This window comes from Sinohyriopsis cumingii, chromosome 16 (genome assembly GCF_028554795.1).
Source record: "Sinohyriopsis cumingii isolate HCF-2022 chromosome 16, ASM2855479v2, whole genome shotgun sequence".
Lineage (NCBI taxonomy): Eukaryota > Metazoa > Mollusca > Bivalvia > Unionida > Unionidae > Sinohyriopsis > Sinohyriopsis cumingii.
Genome location: NC_142976.1, coordinates 99,285,365 through 99,306,518, shown reverse-complemented (window position 1 = coordinate 99,306,518; position 21,154 = coordinate 99,285,365). Strand labels below are relative to the sequence as shown.

General features: G+C 34.7%; 1 protein-coding gene across 2 annotated transcripts in view; it reads left to right on the top strand.

Annotated features, from left to right (window-relative positions):
• LOC149781051 (polycystin-1-related protein-like) overlaps positions 1-21,154 on the top strand; it is a 535,051-nt gene that overhangs the window by 37,797 nt on the left and 476,100 nt on the right. For both annotated transcript variants that reach the window (XM_089938184.1, XM_089938183.1), the window contains exon 3: positions 15,509-15,616. In XM_089938184.1, the coding sequence (XP_089794310.1) occupies positions 15,509-15,616 (108 nt within the window). The remainder of the gene's footprint in view (positions 1-15,508; positions 15,617-21,154) is intronic.

Below are 21,154 nucleotides of genomic sequence, written 5' to 3'. Positions count from 1 at the left end.
AGGAGCTTATTTGATAAACTGACCAATATTCTGTGAGTCTGTCTGATTACCGTTGTACAAATATTTAATGCACAATTTTAACAAGATCACCTGTCTTACAAATGCTATTAAAACTAGAAAGTTGATCAACTGCTGCAATAAAATATGCACAAGGAATGAAGTAGGAGATTCTGCAGGACTCATTCAAAGAGTTTTAGTAAATGTGTACAACAATGAGTACATGATATAACAATCTTTCAAGAGTAGTAGTACTGAATTAAACAAAGTCATCCAAATTATTGTTTCTGTAGATGTTGATTAAAAAGTTTTTTGACATGAGTCAGCTGACTTTATATAAGATGTTATGAAATTCCATGGTTTGGCTCCAGAAAAAAGCAAAACTCCTCTTATAAAAACTCTGAATTTAGTTTAGGTAAATATAACAAATTTTAAGTTACATTTAAGATAATCATGAACCAAACCATGTAAGGATTTATAGACTAGTAACCCTTTTTAATCTGAGTTCTCTGCTGAAATGGACGCCACTGTAGGGTTTTAAAAAGATTTCTTGCTGGTGTATCTAAATCAGCATCAGGAATAACTCTAGCTGCTCTTTTTTGAAATTTCAGTAATCTTTCCTGATTTTTCATACCACTGTTATCCTAGATAGAATAACAATAGTCTAGGTGTGCATGATAGATGCATTGTAGAATATATTTGTTCTTGAGGGAGATAAAATTTTATTCTGTTCAAGAGATAAAGCAGTAATTTATTGAATGACCTTATCAACTTGCATTTTGCAGCACAAGATATTGTCTGTCATGATGCCAAGTAGTTTTTCATTTTCAGTCAGTTGTGTATCCATTCCTTTTATCATTACTTTGAAATCGGTTTTCTCAGCATTTATTATTTCTTGACCAGCTATGATCATGGCTTTTTATTCAGCTGCATTTATCCTCCTACCACTTTGCTGAAAACCAATTATTTTTTTTTTTTACCAAATCTTTATTTAATTTTAGTGCTAGTATCACAGTCTGATTAAAATCAGATCTCCACTGTCGTAACGTGAATATCTGACAATGACCGCTTAGGGGTCATCTTCTGATGACCCATAAATCAGCCAATGGAAACGCAGCTTTCAGAAATCTGAAAGTGAATCAGATGTTCAGCACACATTGATGCTTCGCAACCACACTCGTCACGCTAAGAACCTTTGGGTGATGCTTTCTTCAAGAACCTTACTGTGAAGAATATTTTTCTTTCTCTCCATACCATCCGTGAGACAAAGGAGCAAGATTCGTACCCAGTCTGTAGAGCAAGGTTTTATAAGATTCACTGGGAATTATGTGTCTGTTTTCTTCTTTTCCCAACCCGGTTTCCTTTTATCAAACAAACCACTTCCATCACCCGCTTGTAAGTGAATGCACAAATGCATATTGTACATCATAAAATCATGTCTGGATTTTATGTAAGATAAGGCAAAACGTTCGATGAAACCTATATACATCCATATCTAGACTATTGTAATGTTACTTGGGGAAACACTTGTCTCAAAAATATTTGCAAATTATTCTGGTAGCAATAAAGAATTTGCAAAGTTTGCAAAATAAATAATGTTGAAAATAAACTATACTATAACTTTATTAGGAATTGAATAAATATTTTTGGAACAGGCAAAACTTATGTAAGTGTCTCAAAGAAAATAACCCCATTATGTCACAAGAAATTATTTCATGGAAGAAAATGGCTTACTCCCAATCCTTAAAAAAGAAAATCTCTCGCTAAGTTCTTGATTGTTGATGAACCGTGCAAAGTTAGAAAACAATGTAAACTTAGTTGTATATATTGTTACGTATATTTAATTTATATTGTGTAACAGATTTTTTTCATGATTCAGATAAGTAAACAAGATGTTTACTAAAATTTAGGTTCAAGACCTTGCCTTGTTTATTATGAGTTACTGCATTTTCAATTAGAAATGAACATTCTGTTGTATTGTTGGTCAGGTGACAGTCTGTATATAAAGAGGTTTGGTAAATAATAATTCATTGCTGTTTTATGGTCAGTCTGTGGAATCACTTATAGTTGTGTTCAGATATAATTTGAAAGGAATTATTTATTTCAATTGTTCATTGAAATTACAAAGTGCTCATTTACTTTTGTGGACTAAAACACTACTTTGGGATTATTGTGAATTCATTCAAAGACATTCTTTATTGGATGATTGTAGTGCATCAGGACATTCAAGGCTGTTGGATTATTTGGGATTTAATGTACAATATCATAAATACTCACTTTGTAACTTAGACTTTAGTTATAAACAAGAAAATCATTTCAGCTGTAGATGCAGATAATTTTTTTTAGTACTCCACTGGTCATAGACTAGAAGAGCTTTTGGGATGATCTGTTGTCCATCATTTGTCTATCTGTCTTTTAGCACAAGTTTTTTGCAGGATTGTCTTGAAACTTTACACTAACATTTATCCTACTGTCTAATGGTCCAGAATAAAAATGGTGCTGTTTGGGGATCCAGTATGGTGACCACAGTGGTCATCTTGAAAATGGTGTTATTGCTTCTTCCTCTAAGTTGATGGTGTTATTGCTTCTTCCTCTAAATTGATGGTGTTATTGCTTCTCCCTCAAAGTTGATGGTTTTATTGCTTCTACCTCTAAGTTGATGGTGTTATTGCTTCTCCCTCTAAGTTGATGGTGTTATTGCTTCTCCCTCTAAGTTGATGGTGTTATTGCTTCTCCCTCTAAGTTGATGGTGTTATTGCTTCTCCCTCTAAGTTGATTGTGTTATTGCTTTTACCTCTTAGTTGATGGTGTTATTGCTTCTTCCTCTAAGTTGATGGTGTTATTGCTACTCCTTCTAAGTTGATGGTGTTATTAATTCTTCCTCTAAGTTGATGGTGTTTTTGCTTCTCCCTCTAAGTTGATGGTGTTATTGCTTGTCCCTCTAAGTTGATGGTGTTATTGCTTCTCCCTCTAAGTTGATGATGTTATTGCTTCTCCCGCTAAGTTGATGGTGTTATTGCTTCTCCTTCTAAGTTGATGGTGTTATTGCTTCTCCCTCTAAGTTGATGGTGTTATTGCTTCTCCCTCTAAGTTGATTGTGTTATTGCTTTTACCTCTTAGTTGATGGTGTTATTGCTTCTTCCTCTAAGTTGATGGTGTTATTGCTACTCCTTCTAAGTTGATGGTGTTATTAATTCTTCCTCTAAGTTGATGGTGTTTTTGCTTCTCCCTCTAAGTTGATGGTGTTATTGCTTGTCCCTCTAAGTTGATGGTGTTATTGCTTCTCCCTCTAAGTTGATGATGTTATTGCTTCTCCCGCTAAGTTGATGGTGTTATTGCTTCTCCTTCTAAGTTGATGGTGTTATTGCTTCTTCCTCTAAGTTGATGGTGTTATTGCTCCCCCCTCTAAGTTGATGGTGTTATTGCTTCTCCCTCTACGTTGATGGTGTTATTGCTTCTCCCTCTCAGTTGATGGTGTTATTGCTTCTACCTCTAAGTTGATGGTGTTATTGCTTTTCCCTCTAAGTTGATGGTGTTATTGCTTCTCCCTCTAAGTTGATGGTGTAATTGCTTCTCCCTCTAAGCTGATGGTGTTATTGCTTCTTCCTTGAAATTGATGGTGTTATTGCTTGTCCCTCTAAGTTGATGGTGTTATTGCTTCTCCCTCTAAGTTGATGGTGTTATTGCTTCTTCCTCTAAGTTGATGGTGTTATTGCTCCCCCCTCTAAGTTGATGGTGTTATTGCTTCTCCCTCTACGTTGATGGTGTTATTGCTTCTCCCTCTAAGTTGATGGTGTTATTGCTTCTTCCTCTAAGTTGATGGTGTTATTGCTCCCCCCTCTAAGTTGATGGTGTTATTGCTTCTCCCTCTACGTTGATGGTGTTATTGCTTCTCCCTCTCAGTTGATGGTGTTATTGCTTCTACCTCTAAGTTGATGGTGTTATTGCTTTTCCCTCTAAGTTGATGGTGTTATTGCTTCTCCCTCTAAGTTGATGGTGTAATTGCTTCTCCCTCTAAGCTGATGGTGTTATTGCTTCTTCCTTGAAATTGATGGTGTTATTGCTTGTCCCTCTAAGTTGATGGTGTTATTGCTTCTTCCTCTAAGTTGATGGTGTTATTGCTTCTCCCTCTAAGTTGATGGTGTTATTGCTTCTTCCTCTAAGTTGATGGTGTTATTGCTCCCCCCTCTAAGTTGATGGTGTTATTGCTTCTCCCTCTACGTTGATGGTGTTATTGCTTCTCCCTCTAAGTTGATGGTGTTATTGCTTCTTCCTCTAAGTTGATGGTGTTATTGCTCCCCCCTCTAAGTTGATGGTGTTATTGCTTCTCCCTCTACGTTGATGGTGTTATTGCTTCTCCCTCTCAGTTGATGGTGTTATTGCTTCTACCTCTAAGTTGATGGTGTTATTGCTTTTCCCTCTAAGTTGATGGTGTTATTGCTTCTCCCTCTAAGTTGATGGTGTAATTGCTTCTCCCTCTAAGCTGATGGTGTTATTGCTTCTTCCTTGAAATTGATGGTGTTATTGCTTGTCCCTCTAAGTTGATGGTGTTATTGCTTCTTCCTCTAAGTTGATTGTGTTATTGCTTCTTCCTCGAAATTGATGGTGTTATTGCTTGTCCCTCTAAGTTGATGGTGTTATTGCTTCTTCCTCTAAGTTGATTGTGTTATTGCTTCTTCCTCGAAGTTGATGGTGTTATTGCTTGTCCCTCTAAGTTGATGGTGTTATTGCTGCTTCCTCTAAGCTGATGGTGTTATTGCTTCTCCCTCTAAGTTGATGGTGATGTCATTTTTGAGTTGTCACTAAAAGACTTCTTATCATGTCTAGTTGTTTCTGAATGAAAATGGTGATCATCTGATGTTCAAAATGGCCACGGTGGCTGTTTTGAAAAACTTCTTATTACTGTAGAATGGATGGTAATGTCAACATAGGGTTTTAGCTAAAAGACTTCTTACGATGTCTAGTTGATAGTACACAAACATGATTTCCGATCTGAAGTTCAACATGGCCACCTGAACAGCCATCTTGAAAATCTTGTTACAGTTATTTCTTCTGAATGGATGGTTGTCTTGGCATGGGAGTGTGATGATGTCATGCTGGTGCTAAACAAAAATGGGGATGACCTTATATCCAAATGGCCACTAATATTGGCAGCTATATTAAAATTCTTGTTATAACAACTGTACTTGAATGGAAAGTCATATTAATGTGGGGTTTTGAAGAGAATACTTTTTTTTATATCCAATTCATTTTGAATGAAAATGGTGTTTGATCTGATGTCTGATATGGTGTAGTGAAGAAATTATTCCAATAGTTATTAATTTATCAAAGGGGGATGCATTTTTGAAAAAGTCCTAAATGAAAATGGTGGCGATAGTACATCCATTATGGATATGATTGTCTTAAAATTTTTGTTGTGGCTACTACCCCCTGAAAGGATGATCATTTTGGCATGGTGTTTACTTTGTCCTACATGAAAATGGTGCCAAGGTGACATCCAATAAGTGTGCCAGAAAGCTACTGGTAATTTGTACATGATGTTATTGCTGAAGAATATCAGAGATTGTTTCAGCACTTGACAGTTAAAAAGAAAGAAATGATCTTGAATTCTGGAAATTATTTTCATACTGGGGGCCTAGGATGGCAGAGGGCTCGAAGAGGACATTTCACATCTGTCCTCATTGGTTCAGGTGTTTGGCTTGGCCAGTAAGGGTATGTGAGAAAGCTTCCTAGTAGCTGCCAATGAATTTGTTGTTCTTCTTGAGGGTTTTCCCTGGTTCTTCCTCCGGCTGCCATGTATAGCCAATAATGTACTGAAAAATTGTGTTAACCCGTAACTCACAACCCCCCCAAAAGGGTTTTACAATTTTATTTCTTTCCACTTGCAAGTACTGTAAAGGTTAAATTCTAGCCTTTCTAATACATAAAATTTATCCTGTAGAAGTTTAAAACTTTGTCTAAACGGCATCAGTATCAGATTTTGTTTTCTGATAATCTAAGTAAGGAAACAAGAAGGACCTGGAGGTTTTTTTATTACAATGAACCAAAGATATTGTTTGACATAAAACATGAGGGATGTTTATATGTAGTCACAACTTTGAAGTTAAACAGCCTAATGGGCAGAAGATCTAAGAGTTCCAAACTTACCAATTTGTATGACTTTCCATATTGTCTTAAAAAAAAAGAATCATAATGAATGTTACAGCTTGAGTGCAGAATTTCAGGTTTTGTACAATTTGTTGCACAGCATCCCTCAAACCTTGACTCGTGTGTGCCTCCTTCTGGGTACTTTTATGTCAGCGAAGAAGAAACAAAAACAAACAGCATCTAGTATGACAATTTTCATTTTTTGGCCATCAAAACATTTTAGGTTTGTGGCATTGTTTAGTAGTAATAAAATAAATAGAGGAGATAGTGAGTGAATGCTACTGTTAAGTGAGTGCTGTATATGGAATGGAAAATACCCTAGCACAGCTCTTATTAAATGAATTAGGTATTTAAACATGTAATATAATTTTTATGGTTTTCCCGAGCACTAGATCACGCATTTATTGCAATATTGTAAATATGTTTGCAAAAGATGATAATTAGTGAGACAGCAGAGTTGAGGTGGCAAAACTGTCAGAGAAATAAGTTAATTTCAATTTTTGTTTGTACCAAGACTACAATCTAGTATTTTTCTTTATCTCTTGACATGATGTGTGTGCCCCCCAAATTTGGAGGAGAGGGGGACAGTACATCAAAGGTGCAGCAGTGATAAAATTGCATCCAGCCAAATAATACATTTGATATCATGCTTCAGAGAGTATTGCAGATAAATCTGTGTCTATGTATACTTTATAACACTGTGTATAATATTGTTTAGGTGCACTTTTTATTTTTTAATTAAACAAGCATATCTGACTTAACCCCCACTTAAAATTCTGGCCCTACAATATGTATTTCATGATTTATGTAATTTCCAACAAAATCTTTTTTGTTATGTAATAATTTCACATTGAATGGATCATTAACTGTTACAGATAGTTACATTTTTTTGTAATAATTTCGAATTAATGGATCATTAACTATTACAAATAGTTACGTTTTAACGTAATAGTTTCGAATTAATGGATCATTAACTGTTACAAATAGTTACATTTTTACGTAATAATTTCGAATTAATGGATCATTAACTGTTTCAAATAGTTACATTTTTGCACAATAATTTGACGTAGAATGGATCATTTAATGTTACGAATAATAATGCCTTCTAAGTAGTATTCAGTATTAGCAGCATTTTCAGTCAATGGTCAATTAGAAAAATACAAGAGAAATGCTATCATTCAGATAATGTTTGGAGTGACAGACATGGCTAGAGTCAGATTGATTGGCGACAGTTGCACAATTTTGAAAGAGAAATTATTAATAGCCATGCAGACCATGGAGTTGTCATAAGATGATTTATTGAAGTTGGCTTGTCATATCTAATAGAGCACCAATTGTAATTATGGATATAGTTTTTATTCCCTGCAGCTAATGGAGAGGTGGCAGATAATGGTATCAACATTGGGAAAACATGCTGAGTTGGCAGTATTTAGCCCAAACCATATTTACCACTTCAGTCAACAATGGTGCGTTCTGTCCATTAAGGCTCAAGACAGTGTGGATTCAAGTTTATAAAAGCAAATCTTATATGTCAGTAATTTATTTGGACATGCAGTATTTGTTATAATAATAGAATGGAATCTATTTTGAAAATGTGTTTGAAATGGTATGTAAATAAAATGTATGAAATATTAATAATGTTCATTGTATATGAATGTTTAATTACATATATTTCTTATTAATTTTAGAAACGTTTGGTAAGGTTTCCTTGGCAACATGTGCCGTCCTTTATAGTGTGGTCTGAGGTTTGTGACCCAGTCGTGTGCGAGTTATCAACGGAGTTTAGGAGACTAATCTTCTCAGTCGTAACAATTAGAGCACATTTGAAGCGTTAATGCACGGTGCCATTTTGATTAAAATCATGACTTACATAACAAATAAATGGGACACGGTCATTGAAAATTAGAAGGTACTTTAATAGCAGCAATAACTAACCTGCCGCTATTGCGTAGGATTAATTTTTGTGTTGGAAACCCACATCTGTTCAATGTGAATGCATCCACTCGTGGAGGGGAGAATTGCCAATGAGATGCAGTTCACTCGTTTACCTCACATGTCAATGTGCAGAACAGTTGCCATTTTCATGGACACATCTTTAATGCTTGTGTTGTACATAACATTACTGGAGTAATATTCTTTGTTGTGAGTTTAAAACCACTTTATGATTTTCCCAGTAACAATATTATTTTTAATTTTTGTAACAATTTAACTAATTTTCTCAGTATGTGCTGGTAACCACTGCCCCTTTTTAGAAATTAGTTCTGGAAAGCACCTCTTGGTTTAAAATGTATCCCACCCTTTTATGGGTTTGGGTACACCTCTCTTATTTTTAATATACAATTGGTTAATGAGTAGAATTGTAGTTCAAGTAGCAATGCAACATTGGCCCTCCCTCAGTTGAATAGGAATTTATATTCTTTTATTTCAAATAATTGATTGAACATCAGTTCAGTGTTTTTTCCATATCACCAGTGTATATTAATAGTGGTTATGCACAACTCACTTTGCAGTGTGTGTGTGTGTGTGTGTGTGTGTGTGTGCATTATTCTTAGAGAAAAATAAAAGTTTAATAACTGAATGTCTTGTTAAGAACAGACAAGAAATTCCTCAATGGTGAATCATTGTTTACCTTGTGCAAATACACTTGATTGTATATAGCATACACTGTATACAAATACACTGGATTGTATATAGCATACACTGTATACAAATACACTGGATTGTATATAGCATACACTGTATACAAATACACTGGATTGTATATAGCATACACTGTATACAAATACACTGGATTGTATATAGCAGACACTGTATACAAATGCACTGGATTTTATATGGCATACACTGTATACATATACACTGGATTGTATATAGCATACTCTTTATACAAATACACTGGATTGTATATGGCATACACTGTATACAATTACACTGGATTGTATATAGTATGCTCTTTATACAAATACACTGGATTTGTTTATAGCATACACTGTATACAAATACACTGGATTGTATATAGCATAATCTACATAAATACACTGGATTTGTATATAGCATACACTGTATGCAAATACACTGGATTGTATATAGCATACAGTGTATACAAGTAAACTGGATTGTATATAGTATACACTGTATACAAAAAACACTGGATTTTATATAGCAGACACTATAAAAATACACTGGATTGTATATAGCATACACTATACAAATGCACAGGATTGTATATAGCATATACTATACAAATGCACTGGATTGTGTATAACATACAGTGTATACAAATAAACTGGATTTTATATAATATACACTGTATACAAAAAAACACTGGATTTTATATAGCAGACACTATACAAATACACTGGATTGTAAATGGCATACTCTATACAAATGCACTGGATTGTATATAGCATACACTATACAAAATACACTGGATTGTATATAGCATACTCTATACAAATACACTGGATTGTATTTAGCATACACTACAAATGCACAGGTTTTTATATAGCATACACTATACAAATGCACTGCATTGTATATAGCATACACCGTATACAAATACACTGGATTGTATATAGCATACTCTTTATACAAATACACTGGATTGTATATAGCATACAATGCATACAAATGCACTGAATTGTATATAGCATACTCTGTATACAAATACACTGGATTGTATATAGCATACACGGTATACAAATACACTGGATTGTACATAGCATACACCATACAAATGCACAGGATTGTATATAGCATACACCATATACAAATACACTGGATTGTATATAGCATACTCTTTATACAAATACACTGGATTGTATATAGCATACTCTTTATACAAATACACTGGATTGTATATAGCATACTCTTTATACAAATACACTGGATTGTATATAGCATACAATGTATACAAATGCACTGAATTGTATATAGCATACACCATACAAATGCACAGGATTGTATATAGCATACACTGTATACAAATGCACTGGATTGTAGCATACAGTGTATACAAATGCATTCAATTGTATATAGCATACACCGTATACAAATACACTGGATTGTATATAGCATACTCTTATACAAATACACTGGATTGTATATAGCATACAATGTATGCAAATACACTGAATTGTATATAGCATACTCTGTATACAAATGCACAGGATTGTATAAAGCATACACGGTATACAAATACACTGGATTGTACATAGCATACACCATACAAATGCACTGGATTGTATATAGCATACACTATACAAAGGCACTGGATTGTATATAGCATACAATGTATACAAATACACTGGATTGTAAATGGCATACTCTGTATACAAATGCACTGGATTGTACATAGCATACACCATACAAATGCACAGGATTGTATATAGCACACAAGGTATACAAATGCACTGGATTGTATATAGCATACACGGTATACAAATGCACTGGATTGTACATAGCATACAGCATACAAATGCACTGGATTGTATATAGCATACTCTTTATACAAATACACTGGATTGTATATAGCGTACAATGTATACAAATACACTGGATTGTAAATGGCATACTCTGTATACAAATGCACTGGATTGTATATAGGATACACCATACAAATGCACTGGATTGTATATAGCATACACTGTATACAAAGGCACTGGATTATATATAACATACACTGTAAACAAATACACATGATTATAGATAGCATATGCTATACAAATGCACTGGATTGTATATTGCATACACTGTATACAAAATGCATTGGATTGTATATAACATACACTATACAAATGCACTGGATTGTATATAGCATACACTATATACAAAATACACCGGATTGTATATAACATACACTGTATACAAATGCAGTGAATTGTATATAGCATACACTATATACAAATATGCTGGATTTTATATAGCATACTGTATACAAATGCACTGGATTGTATATAGCATACACTATACAAATGCATTCGATTGTATATAACATACTGTATAAAAGTGCACTGGATTGTATATAGTATACACAATATACAAATACACTGGATTGTATATAGCATACACTATATACAAATGCACTGGATTTTATATAGCACACTGCAAATGCACTGGATTGTATATAGCACACACTATATGCAAATGCACTGGATTGTATATAGCACACACTATATGCAAATGCACTGGATTGTATATAGCATACACTATATGCAAATGCACTGGATTTTATATAGCACACTGTATACAGATGCACTGGATTGTATATAGCACACACTTTACAGAAAAACACTAGATTGTATATACAGTAGCACACTGTATACAAATGCGCTGGATTGTATGTAGCATACACTGTACACAAATTCAATGGATTGTATATAGAATACAGTATAACACTGTATACAAAGCAGGTTGGTTGTATGTAGCATACACTGTACACAAATTCAATGGATTGTATATAGAATACAGTATAACACACTGTATACAAAGCAGGTTGGTTGTATGTAGCATACACTGTACACAAATTCAATGGATTGTATATAGAACACAGTATAACACACTGTATACAAAGCAGGTTGGTTGTATGTAGCATACACTGTACACAAATTCAATGGATTGTATATAGAACACAGTATAACACACTGTATACAAAGCAGGTTGGTTGTATGTAGCATACACTGTACACAAATTCAATGGATTGTATATAGAATACAGTATAACACGCTGTATACAAAGCAGGTTGGTTGTATATAGCACACACTTTACAGAAAAACACTAGATTGTATATACAGTAGCACACTGTATACAAATGCGCTGGATTGTATGTAGCATACACTGTACACAAATTCAATGGATTGTATATAGAATACAGTATAACACACTGTATACAAAGCAGGTTGGTTGTATGTCATATGATACTTAATAACACACTGTATACAAAGCAGGTTGGTTGTATGTCATATGATACATAATAACACACTGTATACAAAGCAGGTTGGTTGTATGTCATATGATACATAATAACACACTGTATACAAAGCAGGTTGGTTGTATGTCATATGATACATAATAACACACTGTATACAAAGCAGGTTGGTTGTATGTCATATGATACATAATAACACACTGTATACAAAGCAGGTTGGTTGTATGTCATATGATACATAATAACACACTGTATACAAAGCAGGTTGGTTGTATGTCATATGATACATAATAACACACTGTATACAAAGCAGGTTGGTTGTATATCATATGATACATAATGTCATCATTATTGCTCTCTTTCTGATAAATTTTATTTTAGATGATAATGTCAGAACAGTCTGCAGGAAAGTGTGCCAATATAAAGGACCCTTGGAACACTCGCCCAGACTGCCTCACATGTTCAGAGCATACATGTAAGATTCATTATACTTTTTCATAACCTGGACTAACGAAGTCTGGGATCTAGCCATTTCCAGATGTACTTATATAGGATGGAGGAAACATCACTCCCCCTCATCATCGTTTAATAAGGTGTTTCTCTTGCATCTTCTGGGAGCCCAGCTCTTAAGTACACTTCTGGGTATTGGGATCTTTTGGGGCCAGTCTTTTTGGGTACAAGTCCTTCTTATGGCAGGAAATGAATGTTTGGGGAGTAGATGTTCACAGTAGCCTTTTAGAAAGGGAGTGCACAGCTTGTCTCAGCCCCTGGGTAGCTTATTGCATCATACTGCAAAGAGTAGTTGCCGCACAGTTAATTCTTTCAGGGTAGTGTCTCATGCTCAGCTGAATTGGAGAAGAGGAAACACACCTTAGTGTGAGTGATAAAGATGAAATAGGCTCAGATGTGCATGTCTCCTGACCAGTGACTGGTCTGGTCACTGGTCAGTGTCTGCTGACTGGTCACTGGTCAGTTCATCAAAGTGACCTTTCAGTGTTTGGTGACTGGTCAGTTTGTCTCATTGATAGGTCAGATCATACTGGTCAATAATCATCTTGTACTGGTCACCGACTTTCCACAATTAGAGCCGATGCTATGGATCAAGTCCCACTATCACCTCCTTGTCAGATGGCATCTAAACAGGAACTCGGGGGACATAATGTCATCTTGTCTTCATCAGAGAACTTCTTGAACACTTGGAGCTCCCACTCACCATGAAGAGTAAGTATGTGAAATGGTGCAGAGTACTCAGATGTCACATCCGCGGAAGGATACAGTGATGCTCAGCTATGCGTTTGCATGAAGCGTTCTAGATGATGGTGGATGAAAAATTAGTTTACCTCCCCCACTCCATTTTTAAGTGACCACTTCATGTACCTTATGCTATTTGTGATTTCGGATCTGAACACATCCAGTGAATTTCTTGAATATATATATATATAGAAATGTGTCTTTTATCACATTGAGATACTTTTTGCTGTTTGACCCTTTGAGGACAACATGCATCAAATTGGTTAGTGGTCACTTGGAATTTTGCACATGTGATAGGATACACTGAAAGTGTGTAACTCATAAATTTTTCTGCTTACATTCAGAATAAAAATAGATACAATCGAAGTGGTTGAGTGCATCCATCCCTCCTTGTCTAGTCAAATGTACATTGTTTTGGATGGATGTTTGCATGCAGTATAATAATAATAATAATAATAATAATAAGGCTTTATTTATAGAGGGTGACTCATTAGTCAAGGACTATTTTCTGTTTTGGTCGTCTTAAGGAAAGTATAACAATGCACATTGTATGAAGATAGCAATAATTATTGTTTATTTTAACATGTTTAGTATTAAAATACTCAATTCCATTATCTATTAGAAGTACATACATGCTTATGATATCTCTTCTTAAATACTCTAATATTTTCAGCAGATTTTACATGTAGAAGAAGCTTGTTCCACAGAACTGTACCAGAGTATTGGAAGCTCTTTTTAAATTGTTCTGTTCTTGGTTTTGGTGCTAGAAGGTTTTCCATATGATATTGATTTCAACTGGTATTGTGTTGAAAAAATCCTGAATAAGTTCTGAAGATACACTGGTGCAGTTCCATGTAGACATTTATGTAAAAGAACTGCCTTGTGAAAATCTATCCTGTCATATATTGTGAACCATTTGAGTTCTGTAAACAATGCTTTTGAGGGATGATCAATAGATGCATCAAAAATTATGCGTGCTGCTTGTTTCTGAATTTTATAAATCCTGTCAAGCTCAGATTTAGCACAGTTTCCCCATACATTTGAACAATAATCCATTGTTGGAAGAATATATGACTGGTAGTATAGATTTTGAGTTTCCATAGGTTAATATTTCTTGAGTCTGCTGAGTAGGGCAATTTTGGATGACAGTGTTTTACAAAGCTTATCAATATGGTCATTCCATAATAAATTATTATCTATGGACACACCTACAAGCTTTTCATGTTTGACATTTTCTAATGGATGATTATTTATTGCAAAAGATAGTTCTGGGTTCCCTGACTTGTGTAGCTTTTGTGATGTCCCCAAAATTATACATTTTGTTTTACCTTCATTAATTACCATCCTATTTTGTTGTGCCCAGTTTTGGACTCTAATAAGCTCCGAGTTTAATCTCATTTGGACAACTTCAGTATCAAAACTAGATGTATACAAGGTTGCATCATCTGCAACCAAATCTGTATTTGTGGATTCATTATTTAATGGTAGATCATTGATATAGATAAGAAATAGGAGAGGGTCCAAAACTGAGCCTTAAGAGACCCCTGAATGAATTGTGCGAGTTTGAGAGCTAATATTGCCAATGCTTATTTGTTGATACCTTTGGTTTAGGTATGATCTAAACCAGTTTAAAGAAGGATTGTCGAACCTGTAACAGTTCAACTTTTGCAGCAGAATTTCATGATGAAAAAGATCAAAGGCTTTCTTGAAGTCAAGGAAAACAATCCCAGTCATTGTTCATTATCCATTTCCTTCAGCCAAAGATGAATTAATTTGGAAAGTTCTGTTTTGGCACAAGTGGTACTTTCTAAATCCTGATTGCGCTTTAAAATCTATGTTGGATAGTTAAGGAGTATATAAGATCAAGTATTTGAGCGAATTATTATTCTTTTCTTTTTAGATTGTACATTTTGTGTTAAATTGCTGTTTCAATGATTTTGCTGAATTACTGTTACCCTGTTATCTTCCAGCACCCATGACCTTTGCATTTCAATTCTGGTGCTGTACCAACTGAGCTAACGTGTATTTTTTAGTCTCTTGTGAACCCACTCCTTTTACACGGCGACCTTTTCTCAAAACAAGTGGTACACTGACCTCAAGATGGAGACGTCATTTTCGTAACTCCTGAAGAATAAAATATGATGTACATTATTATTTGGTAATTATTATTTGGTACATTTTTTTCAGGTTTGCCTATTTTGGATGTCAAGGATCAGATAGTTTTTCCTGTGTGTGCCTTGACAAGATAACCACACTGAATTGGACTGCAGATGAGTCATGTCAGGTTACAAATGGGTATGTTAATTTTATATTAATAGAAATACAGTTTAAACCAATAGCAATACAGTTAAAGATGTCAATTACCAGCTGTTTCAACCAGTAGAAATACAGTTAATGATGCCAAATACCAGCAGTTTCAACCAATAGAAATATAGTTAAAGATGTCAAATACCGGCCATTTCAAAGAATAGAAATACAGTTAAAGATGTCAAATACCAGCAGCTTCAAACAATAGAAATACATTTAAAGATGTCAAATACCAGCAGTTTAAAACAATAGAAATACAGTTAAAGATGTCAAATACAAGCAGTTTCAGACAATAAAAATACAGTTAAAGATGTCAAATACCAGCAGTTTCAACCAGTAGAAATACAGTTAAAAATTTCAAATGCCAGTAGTTTCAAACAAATGGCTGCAAGTTGTACTGATTAGGCTGTCTTGGAATTCTGGTTGCTTGATTTGTTACTAATACATTTGTCTTTTAGACCAGTGTACACCATAAGACTGATATGAGGCCCTGGGTTGGACCTCTTGCTTTATGATGTAATTATTAAGCAAAAATTAATTTATTTTTATTTTTATCCAAAAGTTTACCGTATTTTCCGGCGTATAAGTCGATACTTTTTGACTTGAAAGTTCGGTCTTCGTCTTATAATCCGAATCGACTTATATATGGATTGTGTCATTGAAATTGCATCGACTTATATATGGATTACAGTATCTGGTATGCTATTGACATTGCTGTATAATTGGCATAATCGAAAACAGGTCACATAGACGTACAAATTCATGTTAAATTACTATGTCAATAAATTGTCATAAACTAATGTGACTGCGTTTATATTTGTAAGTGTTGTCATTATTTATTTTGCATTCTGCATGTTTTTTCTTATTTCTCAAACATAAAATAAAAGAAAACAATTTACCGTAACAGTAAAAACTTCACCGGGCCGCTTAGCACACTTATGGTCTATACTCTATAGTGTACTGTGCTAATTCAAAGCATATTGTTTGTTCCTAAAAAGAAAGATATGAAATAACTGGTCCATTAATATTTGATTTTCCAGTATAATGTTGGACACACGTGAGCAATTACCGGCATAGCTTTTAGATTGATCCAATTGATCCTACAAAGGGATGTAATCCATATTAACTCGAGCGTTCTATGATTATTTATAAAATAATGTAGATCATGCATTCTACTGAATCCCCCAAATCATATGTTTCTAATTGTATTTGACAAAGTTTCTCAAATAAATTAGGTTTAAACTACACTCAAATCAGATATATAGATGGACTACCAGTACTCATAGATCATCAGTGATCCATGATTTTTAGTTTCGCAATTCAGTTTAAACCAAATTGTAATGTCAACACTTCACCTATATTCATTCTTAACCAGCTGACGATTTGGTGTCTCTCTTTGATTATACCGGTTGTTGATAAATTGGTCTTTGGTTTCTAACAACAATCAAAGCCAGTTGCCGCAATTGTTTAGACCTTGATATTGGCTTTAGCTACCGATACTAGTTACCATATTGCTGGTACCCCATTGTTCTTTATTATTAATCCGCATCAATTACGCTACCTGTTTTTAATATCAGTGGGATTAAGTACAACAGGAAATGATGCCCACTCCCTTCTCTAGATGTAAATAATGAATTTAGCCATGGGCATTGTTTTCATTGCTATAGTACGGGCACATTTTAATGAGTTCGGTATATTTTGATCAATCTTTTCAGTCATAATCGTTCATATAAATATCCCCGTACAAATCATACAACTTATCTCACAATGCCTCCCGTCAAATCACACAAGTCTTACATAGTGGCTTTTAAGCTGGAACTTGTAAAGTTCTCATCTGTTGAATCTTGCACTCAAAACTGGTTTCAACTGGAAGGAATAATCGTAGCATGCACAGCCACGTGGCTCTTGTTGCAATGGATATCATAATTAAAACAAATAAGGTGTAAACTAAACTAAAATCAGATATATTGTGAGCGCGCGCGTGCTTGTGTGTGTGCGCACGAGAGAGAGAGAGAGTGAGCGATGAAAAAAATTGTCTGTGTACAAGATCGTTCTTTTATTCAGGGCGGTTTTTATTTGTAGCTTTTGCAAAGAGAAAAAAGACGGTATTTTGAGTTACCTGACGATTGTGATAATCCTCATGTATTATGAGCCTACTATATTCCATTATCAATAAACACTTCTAAATCAACAATTCATTCTTGTTTTAATTACGATGTACATTGTCACAACAACCACATGGCTATGCAGTGTTATTTACACGATAATTAAACATGCTTAGCGCTTTGGCTATAAATGAAACCAGATTGAGGGCAAGAATCGACAGAATAGGTCAAATCAGCGAGGCTGCCAGTAGGGAAATGAGGCTTTTTTTAGGGAAATGAAAATCTGTCAACATTTTATTGAAGTCATTGTCCATACAAAATTTGTTATAAGGACAAGAGATCATACCCATTACTTTGTATTCGAACTCGCCAATAAAGATAATAGTGGGGTATATCATTGAATAGATTAGTAATAAAATGTTAATTATAGCCAAGTCCAAACAGAACAAACACTTAAAAAATAGTATATATATATATATATATATATATATATATATATATATTTATATACAAATTGATTTAACGAAGTCCGTGACTTTCAAACTTACGATAGAAAATGACAAGTTTGTACAAGTTACGTTCGTAACTACAGGTAATAAAATGAACTACAACATGGATGTGCTTTCAATTATAATAAAACAAGCATGGACTGTTTATTCAGCTGTGTCAATTGATAACAGAATATAGCAGTTCAGAAGTAAAATCACAAGCATGTTAGCATCGGTAATGCAATTTCACAATTGCCGGTAATATGGAATATCATACAACGATACCATCAATATTCATGCAACCGAAAGTTACTAGTATAAAATACAAAGCCAAGTTATTGACCTGGCCTCGTCTTATACTCCGAATCGGCTTATATATGGATGAAGGATGGAAAATTTACAAAATTGGTCAATTCTACTTATACTCCGCATCGACTTGTAGGCCGGAAAATACGGTAGTTTTATATTTTTTATTTATCACTTGATTGCAGTTCCCCATATGGAATTATTTATATGGCTGCCTATGAATGTATCATTCAGGTTAAGAGATCTGTTGTTATTAGTGAAATTATCTCCCCACTCATTATGTTCCCATCCTTTAAAAAAAAAACCAGCACAATGAAAGAAAACAAATTTGCACAGAATATGTATTTATCATAATAATGTGTTCAGCTTAGAATCTCTATGCTATTTAAAATGCCACTATTAAGGACCTCTTGTGGAGGAATTTGAACATAGCTACTGTCTGTGCTATTAAAGACCTCTTGAGGAGGAATTTGAATGTAGCTACTATGTTATTAAGGACCTCTTGTGGAGGAATTTGAACACAGCTACTGTCTGTGCTATTAAGGACCTCTTGTGGAGGAATTTGAACATAGCTACTGTCTGTACTATTAAGGACCTCTTGTGGAGGAATTTGAACATAGCTACTGTCTGTACTATTAAGGACCTCTTGTGGAGGAATTTGAACATAGCTACTGTCTGTGCTATTAAAGACCTCTTGAGGAGGAATTTGAACATATATACTGTGTGTGCTATTAAGGACCTCTTGTGGAGGAATTTGAACATAGCTCCTTTGTGTGCTATTAAGGACCTCATGAGGAGGAATTTGAACATAGCTACTGTCTGTGCTATTAAGGAACTCTTGAGGAATTTGAACATAGCTACTATGTTATTAAGGACCTCTTGTGGAGGAATTTGAACATAGCTACTGTCTGTACTATTAAGGACCTCTTGAGGAGGAATTTGAACATAGCTACTGTCTGTACTATTAAGGACCTCTTGAGGAGGAATTTGAACATAGATACTGTCTGTGCTATTAAGGACCTCTTGTGGAGGAATTTGAACATAGCAAATTTGAACATAGCTACTGTCTGTGCATTTGATGGTTCAAGAGTGATGGCTAAAGAAAAGTGATTTTTCTGAGTTGAGGTAAGCTGCTAGTGTCTCTGCTGGGTAATTGTTGTTTTACAATACTAAAATCAATGTCAAAAAGTAAACATGCCTCACTCATGCAGTGTCTTTAATATCTGGCCTGCTTGGTTGGAAGGGGCATTATCAGGCTTCGTTGACTTGGCCATGTAGATATAAAATCATTTGTGTCCTGAAGAACATGAAAAAGAGCAAGATACCGTTCGGTATATTTTTTCTTTTCATCATATTCATCAAATAAATAATTAATCATAGCTATTTTAATGTGATTCCATGCCCCTTAGAGACACAAAGGTCAGAATTAGTCATCTTCGGCTGTCAGGCAGTTAATTTTTCAGCTTTAATTCTGCTTTTTGAATAGTGAATGATAACAGGTTTCAACCAGAATATGATGTACAGGTTACATAAGGCTGTGACATCTAAAATGCAGATGAATCATTTCTTTAGATGAATCATTTCTTTGATCAAAACAAATGGTGCCACAACAAAGGATTGCACAATCTACATTTATATATTTTATCACATCAGTCACCCTTGAATATGTGTGGTGTATGGTAACATATAAAAAAAGTTAGAGTATAATATGCGTGAAAATCAAGTGTAGTGGATTTTCACTGTTGGTTTGCAACAGTGTTCAATGGAAGGCCTTGCCTAAATCAAAGACTGCAAATTAACGCTGTTTACTAGAGATGCTGTTAACAGTTGCATTTCAAAGCTTCCGGTCAGAAACCCACACTAGCAGTTGGATACTTGGCATAGTGTAGGTAGGAGGTACTGGTTGGTAATTTCTAGCCTTGAACCTTCTTCCATTTATAGCTCTACTGGTCATAGACAAGATGAGCTTATGGGTTGTCCATCTGGTAGCACAGATTTATTATTGACATTCTTCCTAAATTACTTGGACGATTGCCTTGAAGCTTTGCAGGCACATTCATCCCATGGTCTAGTTGGTCCTAAATGAAAATGGTGCAGCTTAGACATCCAGTATGTCCACCATCGCAGCCATCTTGAAAATCGTATTGTTGTTACTCCTTTTTCAATGGTATTATCAACATGGATGTTTCATTGAAAGGCTGATTTCATGTTGGTCCTAAATGAAAATGGTGCAGCTTAGACATCCAGTATGTCCACCATTGCAGCCTATCTTGAAAATCGTATTGTTACTCCTTTTTCAATGGTATTATCAGCATGGATGTTTCTTTGAAAGGCTGATTTCATGTTGGTCCTAAATGAAAATGGTGCAGCTTAGACATCCAGTATGTCCACCATTGCAGCCATCTTGAAAATCGTATTGTTGTTACTCCTTTTTCAATGGTATTATCAGCATGGATGTTTCTTTGAAAGGCTGATTTCATGTTGGTCCTAAATGAAAATGGTGCAGCTTAGACATCCAGTATGTCCACCATTGCAGCCATCTTGAAAATCATATTGTTGCTAGTCCTTTTTCAATGGTATTATCAACATGGATGTTTCATTGAAAGGCTGATTTCATGTTGGTCCTA